At 34.9% G+C, this 24,734-nt stretch overlaps 3 protein-coding genes and 1 long non-coding RNA gene across 4 annotated transcripts; all 4 read left to right on the top strand.

Annotated features, from left to right (window-relative positions):
* LOC108599467 lies at positions 1-1,063 on the top strand. The gene is made up of 3 exons (XR_001915145.2): positions 1-73; positions 197-299; positions 741-1,063. It is a non-coding gene; the product is annotated as an uncharacterized LOC108599467 (long non-coding RNA).
* Positions 1,064-8,026: 6,963 nt separating this feature from the next.
* Positions 8,027-15,419, top strand: LOC108598546 (2-hydroxyacylsphingosine 1-beta-galactosyltransferase). Its single transcript, XM_017985230.2, has 6 exons — positions 8,027-8,436; positions 12,770-12,910; positions 13,690-13,873; positions 13,931-14,227; positions 14,282-15,069; positions 15,131-15,419. Exons 2-6 carry the CDS (start codon positions 12,774-12,776, stop codon positions 15,288-15,290), a joined length of 1,566 nt encoding a protein of 521 aa, XP_017840719.1. The 5' UTR covers positions 8,027-8,436; positions 12,770-12,773; the 3' UTR covers positions 15,291-15,419.
* Positions 15,420-18,412: 2,993 nt separating this feature from the next.
* On the top strand, positions 18,413-19,207 carry LOC108599122 (growth arrest and DNA damage-inducible proteins-interacting protein 1). Its single transcript, XM_017985910.2, has one exon. It carries the CDS (start codon positions 18,444-18,446, stop codon positions 19,137-19,139), a length of 696 nt encoding a protein of 231 aa, XP_017841399.1. The 5' UTR covers positions 18,413-18,443; the 3' UTR covers positions 19,140-19,207.
* A 425-nt stretch (positions 19,208-19,632) lies between these two features.
* On the top strand, positions 19,633-24,055 carry LOC108598552 (structural maintenance of chromosomes protein 5). The gene is made up of 17 exons (XM_017985235.1): positions 19,633-19,776; positions 20,062-20,434; positions 20,496-20,674; positions 20,739-20,985; positions 21,047-21,145; positions 21,206-21,493; positions 21,565-21,666; positions 21,728-21,936; positions 21,993-22,156; positions 22,218-22,344; positions 22,408-22,613; positions 22,690-22,907; positions 22,960-23,184; positions 23,255-23,479; positions 23,546-23,703; positions 23,771-23,888; positions 23,946-24,055. Exons 1-17 carry the CDS (start codon positions 19,703-19,705, stop codon positions 24,045-24,047), a joined length of 3,114 nt encoding a protein of 1,037 aa, XP_017840724.1. The 5' UTR covers positions 19,633-19,702; the 3' UTR covers positions 24,048-24,055.
* The last annotated feature ends 679 nt before the right edge of the window (positions 24,056-24,734 follow it).

Here is a 24,734-nt window from a genome sequence, read left to right as displayed (position 1 = left end):
ACAATCACTTGTCACCGGATAAAAACAATAAGTTGAATAAAGCAAATTATGAAATTCATTTGGAATTGCTGAGGTGAATGCAATATTGAAAAATGTATAAAAATAATTTGTGTTATTAGAAAATAGTTTCTTCAATCGACTCTTATTTAAATAGAATTATTTAAATTAAACTTATTGGATTCATTTTTGACTACAGCGCCTTCAAAGGATTTGTAGAACTGGGTCAGAGATAATGGCTGCTTTGGAATTGGATAATTAATAAGTTTTAAAAAGTATAAACATATGCCCACATGCATTACGTAAGTATTTACAGCTCACTGTGTTTGCCTACTATACTGCAAGTATAACAAATGGTCTGAACCAAAATTGGGCATGCATTTGAGGCTGGCGAGACAGCAATCAGCGTCATTAAGTGTGGGTCAACCCATACGGACAGAAATTGAGAATAGATTAGTATTTAATGAGTTTTTATATGTTTTATGTTTTTCTTTAAAATCAAAACCTAACGATTCATTCGTGTTCAATTGCAGACGCCTCGCAGCCAAAGCCTGCCAGAGGCATCATCAGTGCCTAGTCGTGGTTATTGTTGTTGTTATTGTTGTCTGTCGCACGTGCGTTTCTGCTAGAGAACGCCAATGACGTCATGTGTACTGTATGCTTAGTGTATGTGGAATTTTTAAAATCATATACATATTTATATTTCCACTAATTCATTTTTAATAATTTGTTTGGTTCTGCAGACCGCTCCTCATCACGCCCCGCTCTTGCGTGTTAATTATCGTATGCGCTGCGGTCAAGCTGCTGGAGAGCAGAGCAGAGACAAACTGGCGGTTCAGAGACACAAACAAACACCAACGAGACGAAGGGCCCGCAGTCCACAGGAGCATACAGTCAGGTCGTTGGTCGTCGATCGGCCCCGTAAAGTGTGTGTGTGTGTGTGTGTTTGTGTGTATCGTACACTCTGTGCCACAGTTTTTGGGGGTGAGATGGGCTGTTCTTAAATAATTTATTATATTCGTCGAGTTGCATGCTCATATATTATATTTCCCTCAGTCCCTCAAAGCTTGACTCCAAAATGAGCTTCCAAACGCATTAAAGCGCCGAATAAGTGTTCAAATCATAGAACAGTTTAAGAAATTTCATCTTTCTTCGAACCCGCTTATCTCGTCCTCTCACTCTTCCTCACAATGGATACTATGCAGCCAGGGAGCTGCTGCTGCCAACCAACTGTAGAAGAAGTACTTGTGCTTGTCGCCCCTCCTTTTTACTCCCTCTTTTATTTTTTTTGCATTTTTTGCTTTACTTTTTGTTACCGAATCAAGTTGCAGTGTGTGTGCTACGGCCGTCATGATCTCAAAAAGGAGGAGTAGTGCACATAGCGCAAGGGACCAGGGACCCGATCTGCCTGTTGGCCTCAAGCAAAAAGTGGGAGTTGCAATAATTGTTTAATTATAGGATTTTGTTCGCTTGACTTTGCATTTTGCGCGCATAACATTTGCTTTATATTCTTAAAGTCTTACACCTACACCAAATGGGGTAGTATGATCCGAGGCTCCAGTTTGTCGGAAAATATTTAAGTTGAACATTTTGTAAATCATTCGCCAAAATGTAGTTACGCTATACAGCAATTCAAATTATTTTGGAATATTCAATATTCTAATTGCGAGGATATCATTACTATAATTTGTGATAGTTAAAAAAAATATATATCTTTTAGGGTAACTAAATATCAACATATTTTTATTGAAGCTCTGTCCCTTATTGCTTTTTTTTTTCAAACATGCCTTGATATTGTTGTTTCTTTGTTTTTTCTTGCCTTCTTTATTTTTACTGGCATTCGGCTCTGTTGTCATCGCACTCAAATCTGCAACCGCTGCAGCATCCATGCAACAGCAACAGCACCTGCCTCAGTACCCCGCCAGTGCCACTGAGTCTCCTCCCCCATCCTCAGTTTTGGAGCATCTGTAATGCTGTACAGAAATGGCGTTGGGTTGCTGCTGTTGCTGCTGCTGCTGCTGCTGCTGATGCTTTGGCAACCAGTCAGTCGGCAGCCTTTGCTTGTTCTGGGCCTGTTGCCTCTTGCCTTCTAGTAATGCAGTTTTCTGTTATATTCGTGCCAACAACGTCCAAGGAGACTTGGTCTTGTGCTGATCTATCCGGTTGTGGCACGTGTTGCAGCTTTGGCTGTGGCTGTAACTAGTACTTGCTTGTATGGAACGCTGGCTCTTTGCCGCTCTTTAAATTAATTATCATACTTAAATTAGTTGCTCTGCTGTCAATTAGCTTAGAACACATGGCATAAGTGTCATGCGTATGTTTGTGTAAAATTGCCTCAAAAATTCAACAATGTGCTGCAAATTCCTCAAATTCCTGCTTATTCAAATGTAGTTTGTATGTTTTGAGCAGAAATTGCGCCTTGTGCCTTCACCTGAATAATATAAGCCCGTGCCAGACTTGATGCTCATGCCTTGGCCTGTTCATTTAATGCTCGTGGCCGCAGGGCGATCAGTTCGATCTCGAAAGAGTGTGCAGTCGTTTGCAAATGGGCTCCAGTGTTCAGAGCGCAGAGCAGTGCACAGAATGCCGAGAAAACGATGACGAAGAAGCGTAGTTTCTACTGCGAGATATCAAAGCCTCAACTCCCTCTAATTACTGCAAAGCGTCCGAGCTTCAGGACAGGCCACTCTTATGGTCATGGGGGCAGTCCGTCTCCGTCTGCTAAAACACCCACAACGAGCCGTCGCGACGCGTCGTCGCTCTCCAAGGCCCCCGAAGGCAATTTGGTTCAGGTCATTCCGCACCGTCTAACGTACTCACATACATATCTACCATATACACCTATACCATAGTCGGTAGGTAAGTAAGTAAGTAAGTATATAGGCGCAAGACCAACGCATATTTCGTCTTGTGGACAGATTGAGCAACGATGGCAAGCAGCCAAATTGGCGGGCACTTTGTACGATACTTTATAAACGTTAGACGTGACGAGCATAATTTCTTCGATAAGCATCTCAAGTGCCCTTCGCTCAAGCAGCGCGCATGCAAATTTTGGAGATTATGCTATGATTACCAGCAGTTACAGTGGCTTTCAATGCATTCTTTCTCTGCTCATCGACTGTTTATTGAAATCTCTGCAGATCTTATAATTTCTAAGCATTTTCAAATTTAAGCAACGAAACTCCAAGTTTAAGAATACAGGGGTGAAGAAAAACCTAACAAAGTAGCAACAACTTAAATACAAAAGTAAAAAAAGGTAAGTTACATACATTTTCAGGCTCTAAACACGGAACTTCAAGTTTATTCTTAACACTCGAATAGAGCAGAGCTAAAGTCTACGTACCGTTGTGAATCACTAAAGAATACAAATATTTTAATATGGTAGAGAAACTAGAGTTCAAGCAAAGTATAGTCGCTGCTTAATATTTTTTACTATCCGTTGATAGATTTGTGTAATCTCATAGTTAGAAGTAGTAAAACCAAAACTATAGCCAATAGATCTCGCAACTGGAATTACATAATCGCTTTTAAGGAAGTACTTAAGTGTACACAATTAAATGCAAGTAAAATTCTTTTATTACAGATATATTCTCATACGCCTCGATATATATACAGATGTGCCGTTGTATAACTTGTATGGAGGATAACAGATGGCGGCAATGCGGCGCTTTGTAATAAGCAGTTAAATAAACACATCGATGTACAAGCATTCGAATGAGTGAAGCTGAATTCATATTCACATTCGCACAATTACAATTCAATTGCAGATTGACAGGTTCATGAATGGATATTGTGCATTTTGTTTGTATTTGAGTTTCATGCCCAGCAACAATTGCTCTTTTAGCGGCCAATGTACATACATATACTCACAGACCTATAGAAAGGTGGAGTGGTGTGTGGGATTATGCACTCGAGTAAATATTGCTTATTCATGGGAAAGCCCAAATAGAGGGACAACACTTGTGCAGTGCGGTTCGCTATGCTGAGGCTAATCCTCGCAATAGAGCTGTGCAGCAAGTGTATTTCATTAGGAAGTAGCAGATGAGCCATTTTTACAAATACGATAAGGTTCGTGGATTAATTTACTTGCATAGAATTTGCAATTGAATAATAGTTAAAGTAAAAAAATTGAATTATGCAATGCTTACTACACGACCTTATAAATATCCTTTAGTCGGCTTGATAAGAAGATCTGAGGAGTGTCTAAATATATGTAGTTTGAAGGCGTTGCTTAAAATATGTACTGCACTTGCACGGATGCAGATGGATTCGAATTCGAATAAAAGTTCCTTCAGGCGGTTCAGGTGTTTTTTGCGCACAACCCTTTGGCAGCGCATGCATATTTATATCCTTATAATCAGCAATAAGATCTGACAGTTGAAGCGCATATTTAATATGTATATGAAGCAAATTTAATCTTATTTTATAAAGCACAGTATCGAAGTCTCATCAAAATTCACAATCAATGTGTTTCTGGTTCGGATTTTCTTTGATTTCCGCATAAATTTAAAAAAGGAATTAAATTGAATTTTTTAGTTATTTTTGTGAAAACACGAGAATTTCATTGCATGCGGACTTAACCGTAGAGACATCCTAGCTCAGCTATATCAAATTGGGGGTATAAACCACCCACCCTTGCGTGAGTGTGTAGGCAAAGGCCAAGGTAACAAATTAACATTTACAATCACTTAGGTTCGCCACCCCGCATTGGTTTCACGATTAGGGTTTGTGAAATCTAAAATGATGGGGTATTTTTTAATGAGTGCTCTGGTTCTTTGGTCGGTATGCCAACACTTGACAAGTGCAGCAGGACCACATATAAGTATGTGTGTGGGCAATTATCTCCAGCCAACTCGAAGTATATTTGAACATTGTTACTCAATGGATTAGCCAGTTGGGTGAAAATAAAAAAAAGAGTTTAACTTGAACAGCAACATCAACATTAAGAAGAACATCAACAATGACAGATTGCGTGGAATGACGTGAATTTTGACAGATGGTAATTTTCAATTTTTGTTTTTTGATCTGACACAAATTGCGCTGAAGTTTAAAAGTGTTTTGTTGTTGTCCTGCACTACGGTTATTTAACAAAGAGGTAATTTGAATTTAAACACAAATTGTGTAAGCGACGCATTAAAGGATTCGAAATCAAAGGGGGCTGTCACAATATTTAGCCTTGATCTGGCAAGCACTTACAATGTAACAACCAACTGCCTGAAATTGAACTGCAATGGAATATGAGAAGTTTAGCGTTAAATAATACATTCATACATAAAAAAGAACGCAGCTCACACAATTATATGCTAAATGGTAATCATATTGATAACTCCCTAAGCGTAAATTATGGGTTACCACATGTTGGTTGGTACGCTTTTCAGATTGGAATAAACTACCACGCAGTGCGTGTCGGTTTTTTACACCGACCGGGGGGTGTTGCCGTTCAAGCCCAGTTGGGGTCGGGGCGATGGGGAGATTCGCGTAACAACAAATTGTCACGTAGCCCTTACTTAGTGACACTGATAGGCAACATCGTCAAGAACGTTTTTTAGCACGCGCATGTTAACAAATATGAGACGGACTCACTGATGGAAGCGGCGACGGAGGCGGTGGCTGAAGTTGATGTGAAGGCGGTAGTGTTTCCCCTTTCTCTACCTCGGCTATGTTATTTGGCCAAGGCGTCAGGGAAATTGTAATTACAATTTTCTGTTGCAACCACTCAGTATGCACTGAAGCCAAATTCTGGGCAGACTCGGGGTGGCCAGTGGTTAAGCGAGCGTGTAATTTACAATTTGCTTTTGGTTAGCCACGTTTACAGCCGCCAAATGTTTTAATTATGGTTTATTTTACATTTGCAATTTGAGTGATGTGACAAAGAATATTTAATTGTTTTTTATACGGCTACACCCTATATACATTCCCAGAGGCTAAAAATGCTACGACCCCGTTTACAGTGGCTAATCGGACCCTAAATGCTTTATTCTTTAATAGTTGATTACTAGCTATGAAATTGTTTCTTTGTAACACAATTTGTGTCGCCTTTGTATTTCTTCTTTACCAGTTTTATTGTAGCATATAGTAATTATAAGGTAACACGAAAATAACAATCGTTTATCAATTTAGTTTAAATTGGGTTTCCTTAGAAGGTGTTATAATTTGGACCTCTAGACTTTTAATTAATCTAACCAAGTGTACAAATAAATTCTTTTAAGTTTGACACAAATTTGACTTAACATTGGACAAAAGACTTGCATTCAGATAGCATATATTAATGCATTACTTATATCATTTAAGTGATGTCGGATGAGAATCAGACAGTTGCATAAAATCTGAAGATGCAGCATATTAGCTTGATTCCCGGGATTATTTCGTTCGATTATAAGTTCGTCGTCGCTAAGCTCAATGAAAAATCTCTAGAAGACGGCGAATATTTAATATTTGTATTGCTACAATCCTTCTTCAAATATAATGATTGTACATAAATAATTTAAAAATTATAATTTTTTTTTTGCAAAAAGGAACATTTTAAGGCGCACAAATAGTTTGCTTAGTTTGTGTAAATGATGAGTTTATTTGTATTTTAAATATGAAATGATGATTAAATTACAATTGTTTGTTTATTCGGTCAACCAAAAATGAAAAAAAAAATACGGTATTATTTGAGATTATGGAATATAATTGTTTAGATTATCTTTAATTGTTTGACATAAATTTCAAAATATATACAGATTTTTTTTTAATAAATACATTAATCTTAAGATTCTAATCAAAAAGATTTCCAGAGCTTTTTTAGTATTAACATGCAGGTAAGGCCCGATTATGGTCGGCTAGAAAATTTATACAATTACTATATATAAATTGTTTTTATGAGAAACTTAAAATTTTTCTCATTGTATATAAGCTTGAGAATATAAGAATAATTTTTAATTATATTATTTATTTATATGTAACTATAATGATGAAAATATATTACACGGGTATTACGTAATCATTACTATTAATTTATAAGTAATTGTAATTTGGTTATTTAATTTAATGAAATTATTAATTTCGGCAATTCAATTTATGCCGATTTTCTTCTAACCATAAGTTAACATATTCATTATCAGTATTACTTTTAACGAAGCTTTAATACTTATGTATGTAAATTTATACATATTCTATGCTCTTTTGTATTTTGTTTTAACTGTAACAGTGTTAATTTGTAATACAATTTTAATAATTAAAAAAATTTAGTTTTATGAAAAAAAATATCCATTAAAGATTGTGATCTAATAATCTAATAAAATATATGAAAAGCATCCATTACAAAATAATAATTGTGTCCGTATTTGTACAAGTTTCTTAGTATTTTATCAAAAACTATATGCTACTGCAAAGCAGCTCACTCCTATTCCAGCATTTGTAAATGAATCACACAGCTAACCAATAAAATTCGAATATGCTCAGTTGTATATGATTATAACGAACAACACTTCCTATATCAAGGTTTATATCAACATAAATCCAATGCCACCTTTAAATTGCAAAGAAACTGAGTAAAATAAGAAAACAAGAATCTATAACAAATTTCTAAAGCTTCTGAAATAATAATTTCAATGCATTTTAATTGGAAATATAAATACATTTTATGTTCATATTTTCAAAGTATCGTCAAGAACTTATCGAACATTAACACCATCTATTTGTCGTAATTTTCTCTAATTATTCAGGAGGTGTGAAACTTGTATAAACAAGTTTGAAACTTGGATAAAAAGTGTAAAGCTTGAGGGTTGCTGTTCACCAGTTTGAGGGTCACTGCTCATCAGTTTGAAGTTAACTGCTCTCCAGTTTGAGGGGGACTGCTCTTAAATTGGAATTTGTGAATCAAATAAGATGTTAGTTAGTCTTGTGTATGCAACGGTATCGTGCGGTGAAACTAAGCGCAGCTGTCATATGTAAATACAAATACTAATACTATAAAAAAAAGAAAAGAAAACAAATAAAAAAGTTCGGCTTGTTGATATTACTTATTGTGAATTAAACGAATGATGAATGAAAATTTAGAAGTTGTGTACAATTTGCAGAAGTGAAGAATAAATGCGTTCCGTTACTTGACTGCAGCTGTTGGTAAAGGCAGTAAAAGTAGCGCGAAAGTGGTCTGGTCGTCGCCTCTGCAAAAATGCTTCGTTTATATTATAACTGCATTAAATAATACTTTTGCATCGGTGAAAGTATGTATGTTAACTGCTTTTCTTATGCACGACCGCATAACAGGCAATATAATATCGTATTGAGCGTCAGCCAATAAAACGTGGAGTGCTGAGTGCTGGAGTGCCGAAAGTGCAATCGAAAATACCAACAAACAAGAAATTAAATACACAACAATTTCACGCGGTTTTACAAACAACGCGTAAGGCCTGGTCCGTTGGTTAATGGAATATTCACTTGTTTAAATTTTAGGTATACAAGGACATGCATATTTATTTTCTTAGTAGTGCTTTACGGATGAATGTAATCTAACATAACTGAAAGTATTAATTAAGAAGTTTCGAGCCAAGTCTGGCAAGGGGTTATGATAGCCCAATCAGGTTACACGCATACATACTTGACTATACATATGTGTAAATGCACTTGTTGCTTACATACATATGTGTCATATGTATGAATGCACATATGTATATATATATATGTATTTGCACAACACCCAAAAAGTTTCGAGACAAAACCGGCGCGAAAGCCAATTGATTGCGCAAAAGAGACACAGCAACAAAAAAAAAAATCAACAACAACAACAAAGCTGCAAATGTATAGCAGCAACAAAAACAAGAGGTGGTTGGGTTAGCGCAAGGTCAAAACAATGCAACCGACTTACTTAAATGTTAAATAAAAATAAAAAATAAAATAAAAGCAGAGCTTAACTATGCTCAGCTCAGTCAAAACGTTAACGAGGAGTAACAAAAACAAAAGACTTGCGACACGAACTTGTTGCGCATTCACACTTGTTATTTATATCATGTAGTGTGCTTGTGCTTACGCTTGCACATGGGCATATTATTTAATATGCCTTGCGAAGATTGTAATCAAGGCTGCCGTAATTATTGTAATCGTAGGCACCTGCCCTCATTTCCTTAAAAAAAGAACTGGAAGAGCTCATTCCATATGCATTTACAATAATATTTCTCACAAGTTTTGTTCTTAAAAAAATTTAAGTATATGTTTAGCACCCTACATTGTCTTATTCAAGGTGAATGGTAAAACGCATTAAACAAACAAATATTTGTGCATAAATCTGTTGGCTTAATGTTACTTTATTGTAATTTCTATTTGAGGTAATGTACATTTTGTGTCATTTAATTTACGGCCGTAAAAAAACCTAAGAAATTGCCTCGCTTGTAATTTTTTTGCACAAAAGCAAACAAACAAACAACTAATTGTGACATTGACAAAGGAATGATGAGCAGCCAAAGCTTTTAAAAAATAGTAAAAAATCGAAATTTATATTTTTTGTGGAAGCTGTGTCATTGTGTCATTGTTTATATCTTTTTGCCACAACATGTGCTTGAAAATTATATTCCGCATTTTAATTAAATTTTTTGTTATTGTTGTACTTGAAACATCGTTCATCTTGTCTCAAAGGCTGCGTATTTGTTATGTTAATTTTTAGAATTGTGAGTATTTACGCACGTTGCTGAACATCTTTCATAATTTAGGCAGGTGACAGACTATGAGATAAGTGTGTTGCAAAAAAGTTCAAGTAAAATCTGCAAGTAACGCAAACATATACAGACGTGCATTTATTCCTGAGCTTTCGCAATTTTGTAGTTCCCCCGTTACTCAGCCTTCCAGTTTAATTTGTGGGTTTTGTAAGCTTGTTTCCGCTTTATACAAAAATCATTATTTTCGACGTGTTTTTAATGCGCAACATGCATAATTCGTGACAAATCTATTTGACACTCTGCAGGTAAATTAAAATGATGCCAAGTTAAAAAATCGTTACAAATTATATAGCTCTCTGCAAGTTTATATGCGCGACATGTAAGAGACTACCTGAAATGTACATACATATTTGCAATGAACTGGCACGCTCTCCAAAGGCATACATACTATAGTCTCTTCAGTCACAAAAAAACTAGTTATATTGGAAAAATACATTAAAGCCGATCATGGACTGGTCGTCAGTATTGCAGCGCCAAAAAAGTGTTTGCGTCACCAGCGTAAGACTTACATTTTTTATACACCCTGACCCAAGTTAATCAAAGAGTATCGGCTATTACATACGCTGTAATTCCATTGTTAAAAGCAAGTTCTGCTCACGCTTATATTACTAAAAAAAAAAAGGTTCGGTTGGGCTCTTGTGTAAACAATTAAATATTTAGCTTATAGTATTATTTTGAAGTAAATAAACTATAGGTATTTATTGTGACTAGTACATGTAATTTAGTAGTTTTCTAATCCGTACAATGTGGGATTGTATTGCGTCTACGATGACTATCAAACATAAAACTTAGCTAAGTCGTTTACTTATATATGTAAATGTTGCAATATTCAGTTGAGCTGATGGATGTAATCAAGTAACGAAGGTGGTATAGAAAGAGAGCGACAGAAAAAATACAAAAAAATTATCAATCTTCATCTTGGCAATGTTCGCAGAAACAGAGTTTACCAAAAATGTGCTCAATTCATTTCATTTTGGCTGCATGCTTTGCTGACAAAGTCATTGACATTGGGCCCAAAAGCAGAGAAATAATGTTTACAATAGCAATGCACAGCATTCAGTCATGGGAAAAAACGTGTGTTTGTTCAAAATAAACATAGATGCTAGCGCCATTATTATTAGGCAGAAAGTTTGGGGCTTGCCAGAGCTGAATTACCTAAATGCCACCTACTATCTTATACAACTTGCCTCATTATGAGTAATCGATGCGTTTATGAGTGAGCAGCGTAATTAAACGAATTTTTAAACCAAAATCTCGCGGTGGTTGGTGCGACCTTGCCTAAGGCATGGTACTCTCAATCTCTCTATTGCTTCACCTGTTGAAGCAGTTCAGCGAACCGACTAGTAAATACACGTAAGCTTACCTAGAAGAAAAGTAGAAAAATTGCTTTCTTTTGAAATCTTGTTATAAAACCTGTTTGCGGCCTACAATTTATATTACGTTTTTATCATAATTATGCAAAGAGTATCAAAAACAAAAAAATGTAATCAATTAAAATTTTAATATAATTTTCAAATAGGAGAGATAATAGGGCTTGGTTTAGCTACATACACGTATTTTTTTTTATTTATTTGCTTTTGTGTTTAACTATCCGTTTAAATGATATGCATATGTATATGTGAGCTTGTGCCTGTTCAATGAACATTGCCGCTACATATGTACATATGTACATATGTACATATGTACATAAATACGAGCATATATATGAATATATCAGTGAATACTTTCACTGCTTATTCTGTGCTCTTGGACTCTTTCGCTTAAGCTTGTTTGCCTAACCAGACTGTTAGCGCAAGAATAGAAATTGGTCTTAACTTGTTGGTGGCGTGACTGTTGCTGCCTTGATTAGGCGATTGTGCAAATATCGAGTATGATATATGCTAAAGAAGCCGAAAAATGTAAAAGTTAAGATTCTTTTGAATAGCACGAGCGTTTGAAATGTTCGTTCAATAATAACAATGCTTTGTTTTACTGTTCGAAGTTAGGCGGTAGGAAAATTTTACTTTTCACACTTGTCTTTTTACAATAACATAACTATAAGTACACTATGGTGGTAAGACATCATAAGTTTGATAGTGCCGAAAAAGGCATTAGGAATTTAACATTTTATATATTATTTTAGAATTTAATTGTAGCTCATGGAAACGCAAAAAACAATGTTTATAAAAACCTAATGACATCTCCTCTCATTAGTGCTATTATTGACGTCATCGCCGTAAGGCAAACAAATACATTAAGCTTTTTTAATAGGTAGTGTCAACAATTTTTGGACCTCTTTCACCTTAAAGCGCTATTTATTGTTAATATCTTAAATTGGCACGCGCCTTGTCCAAGAATTGGCTTAGTGTAAAAAAAGGTTTTTTGTAGAAAAATCTAAGAAGCTTGTTGGAATATATTGCTTCAAATTTCCATGTAATCATTGACTAAAATGCGATATCGACTATAATTGCTTCCTTCACGCAATTAGCCTTGGGTTAACCTGCAGCACTCCAGACTGCAATCATACAAAGAAGATCAAAGCTTTTGTAGCCCTTTGTAAAGACGACAACGTCGTTTACAAAAATGAAGTCATAATTGGTCGCTTCTAGTGTCATTCATCATAGCCTCGCTCACCCCACATATAAGTCGATACATTCAACCTCTTATTTTGAGTTTATGGCGGCGCGTGTGTGCTCACTTTTCGTACATACTGTGACTAGCCCGCATTATGAAGCTCCTTTTAACCGCAGCAAAAATAATTATATGTACATTTTCTATGCACAAGTGAATTGTATGTCTATACATACAAGCATATGTATATATGCATGTATAATATACTTATTATATTTTGTTCGCTTAAGCACTGGCACTAAACGCTCGATTACATGATTTAAATCGCTTGTTTTGACCGTTGAGCACATTATAGAACATTAAGCCTATAAAGCGTCGTGTACCAGGTAATTTTGTTTAAATACTGCTTTGAACTCGCGGCAAACGTTCATAAAGTGCTAAGAAAAAAGTTAAAACCAAAAAAAAAAAAAAATAAAAAAAATTCGAAGCTTGTACTTATTATATTGCTAAACAAATTCCGTTTGCAGCATCATGTTACAAATACGTAATTTACTGATCCTCGTATGCATCGGCCAGACGCTGGGTGCGGAGATTTTTATGGCCACCATGGGCGGTACTAAGTCACACAAAATACCATTTTGGGAGCTTGCCAAAGGATTGATAAGAAGGTGTGTATTATATGAATTTGCACAACTTGTTCAATAAACAAGACTTTTAGGAACATACAGAGACTAAAAGTGACTAAAGTTTTTTTTGTCGAGTGATTTAAAATATTCAAAAATATATATATAAAGTTTGTTCAAAAATATTTTTTTTTTAAGTTTTTTTACATTAATATGTTTGTGTAATTAAACATTGGTCGACTGCTGAAGCTTTAACAGTTCTTGACTGGTTTTTAAAAAACAAATTAACATACATTAATTATCATATACGTACGCCAAAAACGTTAATTCGATAAAAATGATTTATTTTCTTTACCGTTTGGTCCTTTAACTGTTTTAAAAGATATGATATATTTTTGAGTTCTAATTTGAATTCAAAATGGAAATAAGTCTTACAAATTACAATGATTTTGAATATAGCTCTTTCCAAGTTTCTTTTCAGAAATTTGTACTTTAGATAGATTGCTGAAATGTTAATAATGACATTTTCATTTAAGTCAAATTGTATTTCTTAATTCATGATCCCACGTGCTACCGAACCGTTATAATCTTATTTAATTGTTACATTTTATGTTGTATTACCATTTATTTCTGAAAAAGTGTAAAAATCAATTAGAGAAGCTTATGTAACAGCTCAACTCAATATGATTATACAATTCGAAGAATATAGCAACACTAGCATTAAGCAATAATTTACCTTGACTATTACAAAAACTATTTAGAAAACGTTCCAAGAAAAAAACATGGCTCAGCACTTAAAATATAATTATCCTATATGCTTTCAGAGGTCACAATATAACCTTCCTAAGTGGATTTCCTGCAGATTTCCATGTTGAGGGACTGCATGAGGTTACACCTGCGATGCTGGTAGATTACATACAGAACTATACAAACTGGGATCTTCTAGGATCTAGAATGAAAGGTGAAATGCCCATCAAGCCCTGGGATGGCATACGTTACGCCTTTGAGGTAAGATGCCAATTAAATAATAAACATGATTTCAACAACTAATTGAATTGGTCATAGTCGTGCGACGCTATGTTGGGCGATGCGGAAACGAAGGAACTAGCGAACCGCAATTTCGACCTGGCTATTCTGGACGGTGCCTTTCCAGAGTGCATACAGGGAATTATATATCAGTACAAGATACCATTTATGTATATAAACACCGTTGGATTCTATACAGGTAGTTTATCCCTGGCGGGAAACCCTGCCAGCTATTCTATTACGCCCAACTTTTATTCCCGTTTTACGGACAATATGAGCCTTTACGAGCGAGCAGTTAACACGGCCATGCAAATCGGACAAAATATTGTACACACTGTAAGTTCTTATAAACTCTCAGATAACATTTTATAATGCAGATTATCTTAACAGTACGTGGTGCGGCGTACGCATCGGGTTCTGCGCGATCATTTGGGGCCGGACATACCTCATCCTTATGATATATCGCGCAATGTGAGCTTTATCCTCCAAAATGGACACGCTGTCGTATCATATCCTCGCGCCCTAAATCCTAACGTAGCTGAGGTAGCATGCATACACTGCAAACCGGCTCGACCACTGCCCAAGGATCTGGAGGACTTCATTGCGGCAGCCGGAACGTCAGGTTTCATTTACGTGTCCATGGGTTCATCTGTAAAAGCCGCTAATATGCCTGAGTCTTTACGCCGTATGCTAGTAAAGACATTTGCTCGTCTGCCCTACCATGTGCTCTGGAAGTACGAAGGAAGTGCAGCAGATATGCAAGATTTGACGCCGAATGTAAAGCTATCCCGTTGGCTTCCACAGCAGGACATTCTAGGGCATCCATCTTTGCGCGTCTTTGTTACTCATGGAGGGCTGCTAAGCATGTTCGAAACAGTTTTCCATGGTGTGCCAGTAGTCACAATGCCCGTATTCTGTGATCACGATGTCAACTCAGCGAAAGCAGAGGTCGATGGGTATGCCATCAAGCTAGACCTAGAAACTCTATCTACAAATCAATTATATAAGGCCATTATGAAAGTTATACACGATCCGCGCTATAGAAATGCAGCCAGATATCGTCAAAATCTCTTGCTGGATCAGAAGTCTACAGCGCTGCAGACCGCTATTTACTGGACGGAATATGTGCTGCGCCATAATGGAGCCTACCACTTGCAATCTCCAGCGCGTAATATGAGGCAAGCTTCAAAAGATTGATTTCTATAGGCGTTGTAATATAGTTTATTGCTTTCATTTCAGCTGGTGGCAGTATTATCTACTGGATGTAGTGGCTCTTTACGTCTTAGCCCTCTATGTCCTCGTGTTTCTATTAAAGCGCCTCGATATTCGATCTGAAAAAGCTCGAAACCAACAATATCCCACCTTACTTCCAGCCAAAAAGAAATCCAAGAAACTTTAATTGGCACACCGTTTTACAGCGTAGAATTTATGAAATCTAATTTTGAACTGTTGCACATACCAGTTGACAAATACTAATTGTAAATACAGTTAGAAAATGTAAAAACTTAGACAATGAAATATTTATGTAAATTACTTAAAGATTTATTATAACTTTGACAATCTAATATACTATCTATAGAAATTATAAAAAAAAAACATTAAAATTATATTCTTTTTTTTATCATATAAGCTAACCAAAGAATATTTATGGCTAAATTGGAATTTCATAATATTTATTGTTGAGTAATAAAGCGTACATACAACTAAAATAATTCTTCTGCTTTATTAAAATGAACTTTGTATACACATTTATATTATTCTACATAGAATTAGAATTAAAGGCATAATTAATAAGTCTTGGCAAAAATTTGGCAGGTATTTATTGTGGAGCCAAAGTATAAGTAAATATTTATTCATAAATTATTATTAATTGTGTGTGGAGTTCAATTGCTCTTTGGTGCAAGAAAATAAAATAAAATTTTATTAATAAATTAAAATTGTTAAGCGTATTTATAATATTTTGTACCTGGGATATTTATAATTTACATTTACTCTGGAAGAACTGGAAGAAGAATTGCCGAATTTTGTTACAATTAATCACAGACAAAACGGAAACCAGTAATTAAATGCGCTTGCAATTCGATTGCAACCATTCGATTCGATCGATTTTCATTGCTGGATGACACGTGCAAGATGTTGAGAATTAGGTTTGACAAGCTCTGCGCGGAGCAGAAAATGTAGTCCATGACCAGTGACACTCAAAGATATGGCAGATCAGCTGTGTTTTGCTTACGCATTATAAACATAAATGTATGTGTAAATAAAATAAATAAATTTAAGAACTATTACAATTTAAAATTAAGATTTTGAGACTTACTATTAGTTTTTTTCTGTTCTTAAATTAGAAATTAATTTTATGTATTTGCCCTTATTTTAAGAAATGTATACTAATGATATTAATAGTGTAGTGGCCAAAAAGAGAAAAAAAAGTAGTAATAACATTAGAGCATACAAATACTACTATTTTATCACATAGGCGTAGATCAAGAAACATAAAAGCTTTTAAGCTTTCTGGTCAGCGAGCTCTTAAGCTAGCAGACGCTTTGGTCGAAACTTCGCGCGAGAGCAAAGCTTAAGTGCAGTGACCTCTTGTAAGCAGACGGACGTAACTGCACAATCGAACGATGACGACGTTTTGTGCTGGCGCCAAGCACGCGCTTCTTATGTCTGGCGTTAGACGAAAGAAGGCAGCTACCGTCTGGCTAGACAAAGCGAAAGCTTTCGCTAGCGAGAGTGAATCATGTCAAAATTTGCGCTGGTCAGTTTAGTAAAGAGATCGAACTGAAAGAGACAAGTCATACAGTTCGTCTCTAAAGTCAAATATTCTATAAACGCGTATGCTATGGAAAAGTTATAGTTAAAGTGAAATTGAAAGCAAGCAGTCACTTACTGCCCTGACTGATTATAGAAAGACTAACTGCCGAAAAAGAAAAGCAGATCACCCCGTCCCGTCCTCGGCCAATGACTCCAGCGCCTGGCGAGGCCAAATTATTAAAATTCTGGGAGGAAACCAGCGTCCAGTGTTTGGCGGTGATTAATCTGGAGACCTGTTCCCGACCCGCCTAGAACGAATTCAGAACCTGACCAGAAATACAATAATATAATTAATAATAATTACTATAACTAAAAAGGAACACAAGTGTTAAGCAAATCAGCAACGCGTTAGCGAAATGCATACAAAAATTAAATTGAACTAAGCCTGAAGAAAAAAAAAAACTTAACCTAGGCTTATTAACATATAGCTCAAACCTAATATTGATTTAACCTCAGTAATTCTTTTTGCTTAAAAGTTAAACTTAATATAACCTACTTAATTGAATATTTTTTTTTATTAATACTAGTTTTAATATTATAATGTAAACTAAATTGAAATCGAAAGAAAATTTATTTAAACGGGCATGTGCATGTAAAAATTTGGTTTAACGTGCTCGTCTGCGTAGATATATATGTATGCGAATTCTTTTCCTTTTAACAGCTAAAATACACCAAGCATCGCTGAGCTCAACGACGGCAAGGAGTAAAAAAAAAAAAAAAAAAAATTAGAAATGCTGTAAGTCACAAACAAAGGAATTAAAATTTTATTTAACCTTATGGCCTACAGCCTACTTAAATACCTATATATGTCTACTAATAATTGAGCACGAGTGTGGCCACTTGAAAATATTTATATTTATATATAAAAGTAATTTTTATACTTAATAACATTTTTTTGCTTACATTTTTTTATCGATTGAGTACTCAAATTGTTTAGTGATAATTATAAACACAATTATAATTTTTTTTACTTAAGCGTTTAACTATTACAATTGTCTAATAATGAAATCATTAAATAAGCCCCCTAAAATTTAAATCTATTAACATGTTCTAAATTTCGTTGATCGTAGCTTGGTAGGGTATGGCTGGTAACAGTATGAGTTAGCACTAGTCCCATAAAAAGGGCGCGATAAGTCTTCGCGCAAAGGTAGGGTGGGTATAGAATCGTGGGCTCACTGCCACCTGAGTCGCGTTGGTGAGGATCGGCATCCAAGGTCGGATTCTATGGTGCTCTTCTAGTACACATAGATATTTCTTTAGTTAAATTTATCCTGGTTTTATTAAACAATCAAATGTGCACTTATTATTTATGTGAGTCAGTGAGAGTGGGAAACCAAGCAGAGAGAAAGAGAGAGTAGAAAGAACCCCGACACAAGCCGGCGAGCTAGCAAGAGCATAGCTAGAAGTGCACAGTACGAAATCTCTTCTAGTCTGACGTATTCCGGAGCAAAAATAACAACTTTTCCGCCCCCCTCTGACTTCAACTCTACAATAGTTATTATTATTATTATGAATGCTTATATATTTTTGTTTATTATTAATAATAAAAATTTATAATTTACCTTTCTAGTTGCGAACAAAGTTGTGAAAAAACATTTTCAATATAACTACACTATCGATAGATAGAAGATGTAATCGATAGTGGTATATCGATAGTGATAGCTCTAGCTTAAAACAATCGTCCAGCTGGTATCATCACTATTATTTTTAGAAAACATATGTAAAACCAAACTTCAATATGATATTAAAAAAACTAAATGTTGGTACGAGAGCAATTGCCGCTCAGTTGAAGTATTCTACTGAAGCTGCACAGACAGAGCCGCCGGTATTTTTGGAGGACAGCGCAGAAAATGTTATATCTTGTGACAAGTCTGGTTTGCGGCCGCAACACAAAAATGTGCTCTACAACAGAAGACCGTATGAGGAGCCAAATTCTTGGATACACATGACAGAAAAATACCAAAGGCAAATGTATGGACGTTACGGTGCTGAGGCTCAAGTGAATCCGAGAATTTGCTTTGGAACTGCGGCCGACAAAGCTAAAGCACAAAAATTTCAGACAATTACGCAACATGAAACCCTGCTGCAAATGATGGAGAAGGCCGCTATCAACAAAGCAGCACAATTGCAGGCTGTAAAGGAACGAGAAGATAGCATACAAAAGAAACTTGAAAAACTGGAGCAGTGGAAGGCAGATCTTAACGCAAAGGTACAAAAGCGCAAAGCAGATGCGGCGGCTGCAATTGAACGTAAGGAACGTTTGATTGAGGAGGTTCGCCGGCATTTTGGTTTTAAGGTTGATACACGAGATGAGCGTTTCAAAGAGTTGCTAGAGCAGAAGGAGAAGGAAGACAAGCGAAAGCAAAAGGAGGCAAAGCGAAAGGTTAAAGAAGAAAAGATGATGGCAAAATTAGTTAAACAATCAGATGCATAGAATTGAACTTTAGTACATAGAGTGTCTGTTAATTACTTTTATAAATTGTGCATCAACATTAAAAAGTTTTCCATACTAATTGTTTAAATTTATTCATGATATTTTAAAAATGTTCAATATTCATTTGCTTAATAGTATAAATATTTTTAAAAATTCATCGATATTTTTAAACGATAAGTCGAGAAAGTAGTTCAATTGATTGATAAAGTTTTTATGAGTTGGTGAAGAACGAATCAGTTCAGTCGTCAGTTCTAGAAATGGAATTGCCTTTCTTTTTATTTAAATAATTATAAATAATGTACAAGAATTTATATAGTTTTTAAGATCTTGCAGTTAGAAACATTCAAAAGTGGCAGACATGTATCTATATATGCTCGCCACAGTAGTTCGTTCGTTCACTTTAATGAGTAGTTCAATCGAACTGATTTTGAACAATTCCGGACATCTCTAGGAAATATATGTTTTTTGTGGGAATCAAAGGCGGTCGCGATTTTGAACCAAAATAATGCTTAACGCTGAAAATCAATTATTCAACTGTTAATTTGACAATCGTAATAGTGAATATGAATACATCAGGTCAATTAGACGCATCGCAGATGGTGGGAAGAATTAAATCGGTGTACTGTAAGGACTTTGTGTAAGTTTTGTGAGTTCTGCGAGCATTCAAGCATTTAAATTGTGCACAAGATCATTCTGTACTGCTTTTTACAAACTAAAAGTAAGCTAATATAGTGGATATGTGCACATATTAACATGTGAATATGTACACATAAACACTGACATTTTGGTACAAAATAACTACAAACATACGTACTTGTTCTTGGAGTAATTGGCGTTGTGCATTAAAGCGCGCGAATCATCGTATCTAACTTGTGAATTATTTTTGTTGGTGAAATACAATATGTATTTTTATATCTTGCAGGTCGTACAATGAAATTACATTTTATCCGAGAGAATACTTGAATGTATTGACTGGACCGAATGGAACCGGAAAGTCAACAATTGTATCTGCAATTATTTTGGGCTTGGGCGGCGAGCCGCAATTATTGGATCGCTCCTCAAGCATTTCAGATTACATCAAAAGCAACAAAGCGTCCGCAATTATTGTTGTAACAATTTATGGAAAAGAGAAAAATAGCATCGAGACTTTTAAGCGCACAATAAACAATAATGGAGAATCCCGTTATTATGTAAATGATAAGGATCTGACAAAATCAAAATATTTAGCGACAATTGCCAGTTATAAAATACAGGTTAACAATTTATGCCAGTTTTTACCGCAGGACCGTGTTCAGGTAAAATAATCATATAATTTCGATAGATATATTACATTCATCGTACTTTATTGAATTTCAGGACTTTTCAAAAATGAATGCCCAGCAGTTATTAGTCAATACAATGTCGTCAGTATGCGATAATCAGTTAATGAAAAGTTTTAATGATCTAAAAGAGATGCGAACTAAGCATTTAAAAGCACACTCTGACAGAGATAAGGAAAAGGATGCTTTCCAGAAAGAGCAAAAACGTTTAGACCAGTAAGCTTTAAAAAATTAAATATTTAAATTACTGTGTATTGCATTTAACCATATTGGGCTAAAGGTTACAGGTTTCTCTAGGCCAATACCAAGAGCGTCAAGCTATACAAGAGAAATTGAAGATTTACCATGCGAAAAAGCTTTGGACTGAGGTCGGGACAATTAAAACCAAGGCAGATGAAATGAAAAGTCGATTGACTTCTGTCAAAGTCGACTGTGTAGTGAGGAAAACCAAATATGATAATGAAAAGCGCAATCAGGATGAATATTTACGTATGAGCACTACCTTAAGGAAAAACACGCTAGAAAACGTGAGTCAAAAATTGTATATAACTTTCATTTCGTTGAAAAATTATTTTTATCTCTTGTCAGATTCGGGAAATAAACACAGCCTCAGATACCAAAAAGAAGTTAGCTTTCGAATTGGAAAGTGTAAAGCAAAAAATTAATGTCAGCAAATATGAAATGGAGGTAAGTACATTAGAGCTAAATTGTATTTGAAGATTTTTTATATAAACTTTTATTCTATAGACAACTGTTCAAGAAGCGAAGAAAGGAATTGGTGAAGTGGAGAATGTTTTGCAGTTGGTGGAAGCAAAAGAGAACGAGTTAAGAGAGTTTAACAAACTAAAACCAGAGCTCTTGATTGAACTAGAAGTGAAAAGAAAAAGCATATACGATGTTAAGAACTCGGCAATGAGCTTGTTTAACAAACGCAAAGAAATAGAATCAAAAATAAATGATGAACAAATTCCAGAAATTACAGCCCTGAATCATAAGATAGAAAGACTGCAAAATATAAAAACGCAAAAGCTGGAGGTATGTATAAAGACAACCAAATATAGTATATGTAACTGAATAAAATATAATTTTACTTTTTTTTTACTTAGGAACTGAGACAGCGAAATCCCAATTTAGTCAAAGCTATGAACTGGGTAGCCCAAAATAAACATAATTATAAGCAGAAAATTTATGATCCTATGCTTTTTGAAGTAAGAAAAAGTTGTAAAACTTAAACAAAGTGCGTATTATTAGTAATGCTTTTCATTTAAGCTCTCTATGAAAAGTGAGGAGAGTGCGATGTATTTAGAGAATGTTATTAGACAAAGTGATCTGCACGCCTTCGCTTGTGAGGATAAAGAGGATATGTCTGATCTCATCAACGAACTGTCTGTAAAGCAAAAGCTTTGCGTGAATATAATTTACTGCGAGCCAACGGATAGATGCACATTTCGACCAATTGTGCCCATTGCTGATATTGCGTAAGTATTTCTAATTTTCATGATATGAAGTTATTATATATTACCAAAAACAAAAGCCATATGGGATTCAAGTCGTACCTTCTTGATTTGGTGTCTGGACCAATGACATTAATAAATAAACTATGTGGAACATACCATATTCATAATATTCCAATCGGAGGTGATGAGGTCAGCAATTTCACTTCACAAATTCCAAAATCGATTCGATTATATTTTGGAGGTAAGCTCTTTATATAATAAATGTATAAAATGATTATGGTGATTGTTGATTTTTTATGTAGGAACGAAAAAATTTAGCTCTGCGGCATCTCGTTATCGTTCGGATCTATTATTAACAGAGAGCACGATCCACGGAAAGAATCAGCTAATTTGTCAACATCCTAAACAGCTGATGATGCTTAGAGAAAGGTCTGAATATAACAAAATATTTATTAGTATTTATACTTTATAATTGAATAACAAAAATTTCAGGCATGCAAAGTCAGTAAACGAAAAGGATCAGCTGAAAAACAATTTAGGAAGGATTGATAGCGAATTTGAGCGCTTACAAATCATTCTGCGAGATGAAGGAGATAAGAAGAAAAAAGTTGAACAGAAACTTGGATATTATGACAATATTCAAAAAGATGTTAAGAAACTTATGGAGAAAGCAAATAATCTCAAAAACTCATTTGTTTGTATGGACTGATTTTTATTAATGCTTATATTATAGAATAAATACTAATATTGAATTCTTTAATTATTTATTTTCAGCAATTGAAACCATAAAAGATAAGTTTAAGGCTACTGTTCTATTGGATATAAAGAATATTTTGAAAATAGAGTCGGACTTGATTAAAATACTGGAGGCTACGGATATATTGATTTCAGATAAGAAAAACAATCAAGCTATTGAAATGGTTCATCAACAGCAGCACAGTGAACAGATAGATATGTTGAAAGAGAGCGAAGAAGCCTATAAAGAAGCTCAGGTGGGCACTACCCAAACATACTTGTCATTCTAATCAATTTTTTTATACACAGATATCAATCAATAGATTAGAGAGTCAGTTACAAAATCAACTACAGGCTATTAAATCAAAGGCGCAGGAAGTGAAAAAGCTCTGTAATGGCGAACTGCCTATGAGTAATAATTTCCCTTTCAAAGCGGAGTTTGAAGAATTGGTAAACACATCTATCGAACAAATCAATGATGCAATTGTTGAGTTTCAAGCTCGATTGGAGTGCATGAAGAATGTGAACCCGGAGGTAAACTACACCGACTTTGAAACATTTTTGTAAATTGTTGTGAATAATTATTTACTTGAAATAATTTCAGGCACTTAATGAATATCGACAAACTGAAGCCATAGTTGAAGAGCTCAGGAAATCCATCGAAGAAAAATCAAACCAAGAGAGGAACGTTGAGTCTGAAATAACTGCATTATTTAATGAATGGGAGCCCAAACTCATAAAATTGATAGATACAATTAGCGGAAAGTTCAGCGAATTTATGGAGTCCATATCATATGTAGGCGAAGTAATTCTCACTAGAAAAGATAAGGTTTGTATACATAGGAAAATAGCTTACAATGCTAAGTAATCAAAATATCATTTCGATGCGTTACAGCTCGATTTTGATTCCTATGGCATTCAAATTATGGTGCAGTACAGGAAAGATGCAAAATTGCAAGCGCTTGATAAATATATTCAGTCTGGCGGAGAGCGTGCTGTGGCCATTGCGATCTATTCCTTATCATTGCAACATGTTACTCATGTGCCATTCAGGTGATTCAAACAAATATGCACTATCACAAGTTTTTTTTTAATAATAAATATGTTAATCTTAATTAAGATGTGTGGACGAGATTAATCAAGGAATGGATGCTAAAAATGAAAGGCATATATTCGATTTACTACTGAAGGAAGCAACCAAGCATGGTTCTGCACAATACCTTTTCGTAACACCAAAAGTAAGTCACATCGCTCATTTTGTCAAAATCATATGTTAATACTTCTTTGATTCTCAGCTACTTCGTGACTTGAACTACAATGAGCATTTATGTGTTTTGGTGGTCCATAACTCTGCATCTATTAAAAAAGGCGCTCATTTTTCACTTTGTTCTAAATAATATAATAAAAACAACTTTTACAACTATTAAGCTCGTAGCTTAGTTTTATTCTTTTGTAAATACGCTACAGTTTGTTTGTGGTTTTTACTCTCATTATATTGGGACTTAGTAGGCCAGTAGAAGATTTATGATAAGAGCTTTATCAATAACTGCTGATCTAAAAAATCCCAACTATAATGAGGGCATACAATATTGAAATTTTTTAATATTTTCGGGTCTGCTTCTCCAAAGTCGTAATATAAGACTAATGAACAACTTTAAATAAGTTGCCTCTTTTATATCTTTGCAACTTTGCAAGTATTTATGGCTAGTCATGCGCGAAGTGTTACCTCACAATATCAATAACTATAGATAAGTGTAAATATAATATATTTTGATAGGTGATGGCAGATCAGACAACAATTGAAAGTGACATTGTTACGATCACACATTGTAAGCCAATAGACACCCTTGTAATTTATGTATTCATGTAATGATAGAGAGTAATGATATTGTATATTTAATTAAACACTTGTTTAGTAGGGTATTTTATTGGTAATAAGATATTAGATTAGCTTCTTGAGTTTCAACTGACATCGTCGGGCATCACTGAACTTTTATCTGAGCAGATTTGTGTGAATAGTACATAAACTTGAATATAACTTGCATAGCTGATCAAAGCAGCGTTTGGAATCAGTTTAAATTCAA

This window comes from Drosophila busckii, chromosome 3L (genome assembly GCF_011750605.1).
Source record: "Drosophila busckii strain San Diego stock center, stock number 13000-0081.31 chromosome 3L, ASM1175060v1, whole genome shotgun sequence".
Lineage (NCBI taxonomy): Eukaryota > Metazoa > Arthropoda > Insecta > Diptera > Drosophilidae > Drosophila > Drosophila busckii.
This window is presented reverse-complemented; position numbering and strand designations above follow the sequence as displayed.

What these genes read in the sequence shown, in the direction of transcription:
- LOC108598546 (XM_017985230.2), top strand. Translation starts at nt 12,774, where the DNA reads ATGTTACAAATACGTAATTTACTGATCCTCGTATGCATCGGCCAGACG. An exon ending in GCCAAAGGATTGATAAGAAG is followed by an intron (nt 12,911 to 13,689) that starts GTGTGTATTATA and finishes ATATGCTTTCAG; the next exon opens with AGGTCACAATATAACCTTCC. An exon ending in GCATACGTTACGCCTTTGAG is followed by an intron (nt 13,874 to 13,930) that starts GTAAGATGCCAA and finishes AATTGGTCATAG; the next exon opens with TCGTGCGACGCTATGTTGGG.
- LOC108599122 (XM_017985910.2), top strand. Translation starts at nt 18,444, where the DNA reads ATGATATTAAAAAAACTAAATGTTGGTACGAGAGCAATTGCCGCTCAG.
- LOC108598552 (XM_017985235.1), top strand. Translation starts at nt 19,703, where the DNA reads ATGAATACATCAGGTCAATTAGACGCATCGCAGATGGTGGGAAGAATT. An exon ending in GGAAAAACACGCTAGAAAAC is followed by an intron (nt 20,986 to 21,046) that starts GTGAGTCAAAAA and finishes ATCTCTTGTCAG; the next exon opens with ATTCGGGAAATAAACACAGC. An exon ending in AAGCCTATAAAGAAGCTCAG is followed by an intron (nt 22,908 to 22,959) that starts GTGGGCACTACC and finishes TTTTATACACAG; the next exon opens with ATATCAATCAATAGATTAGA.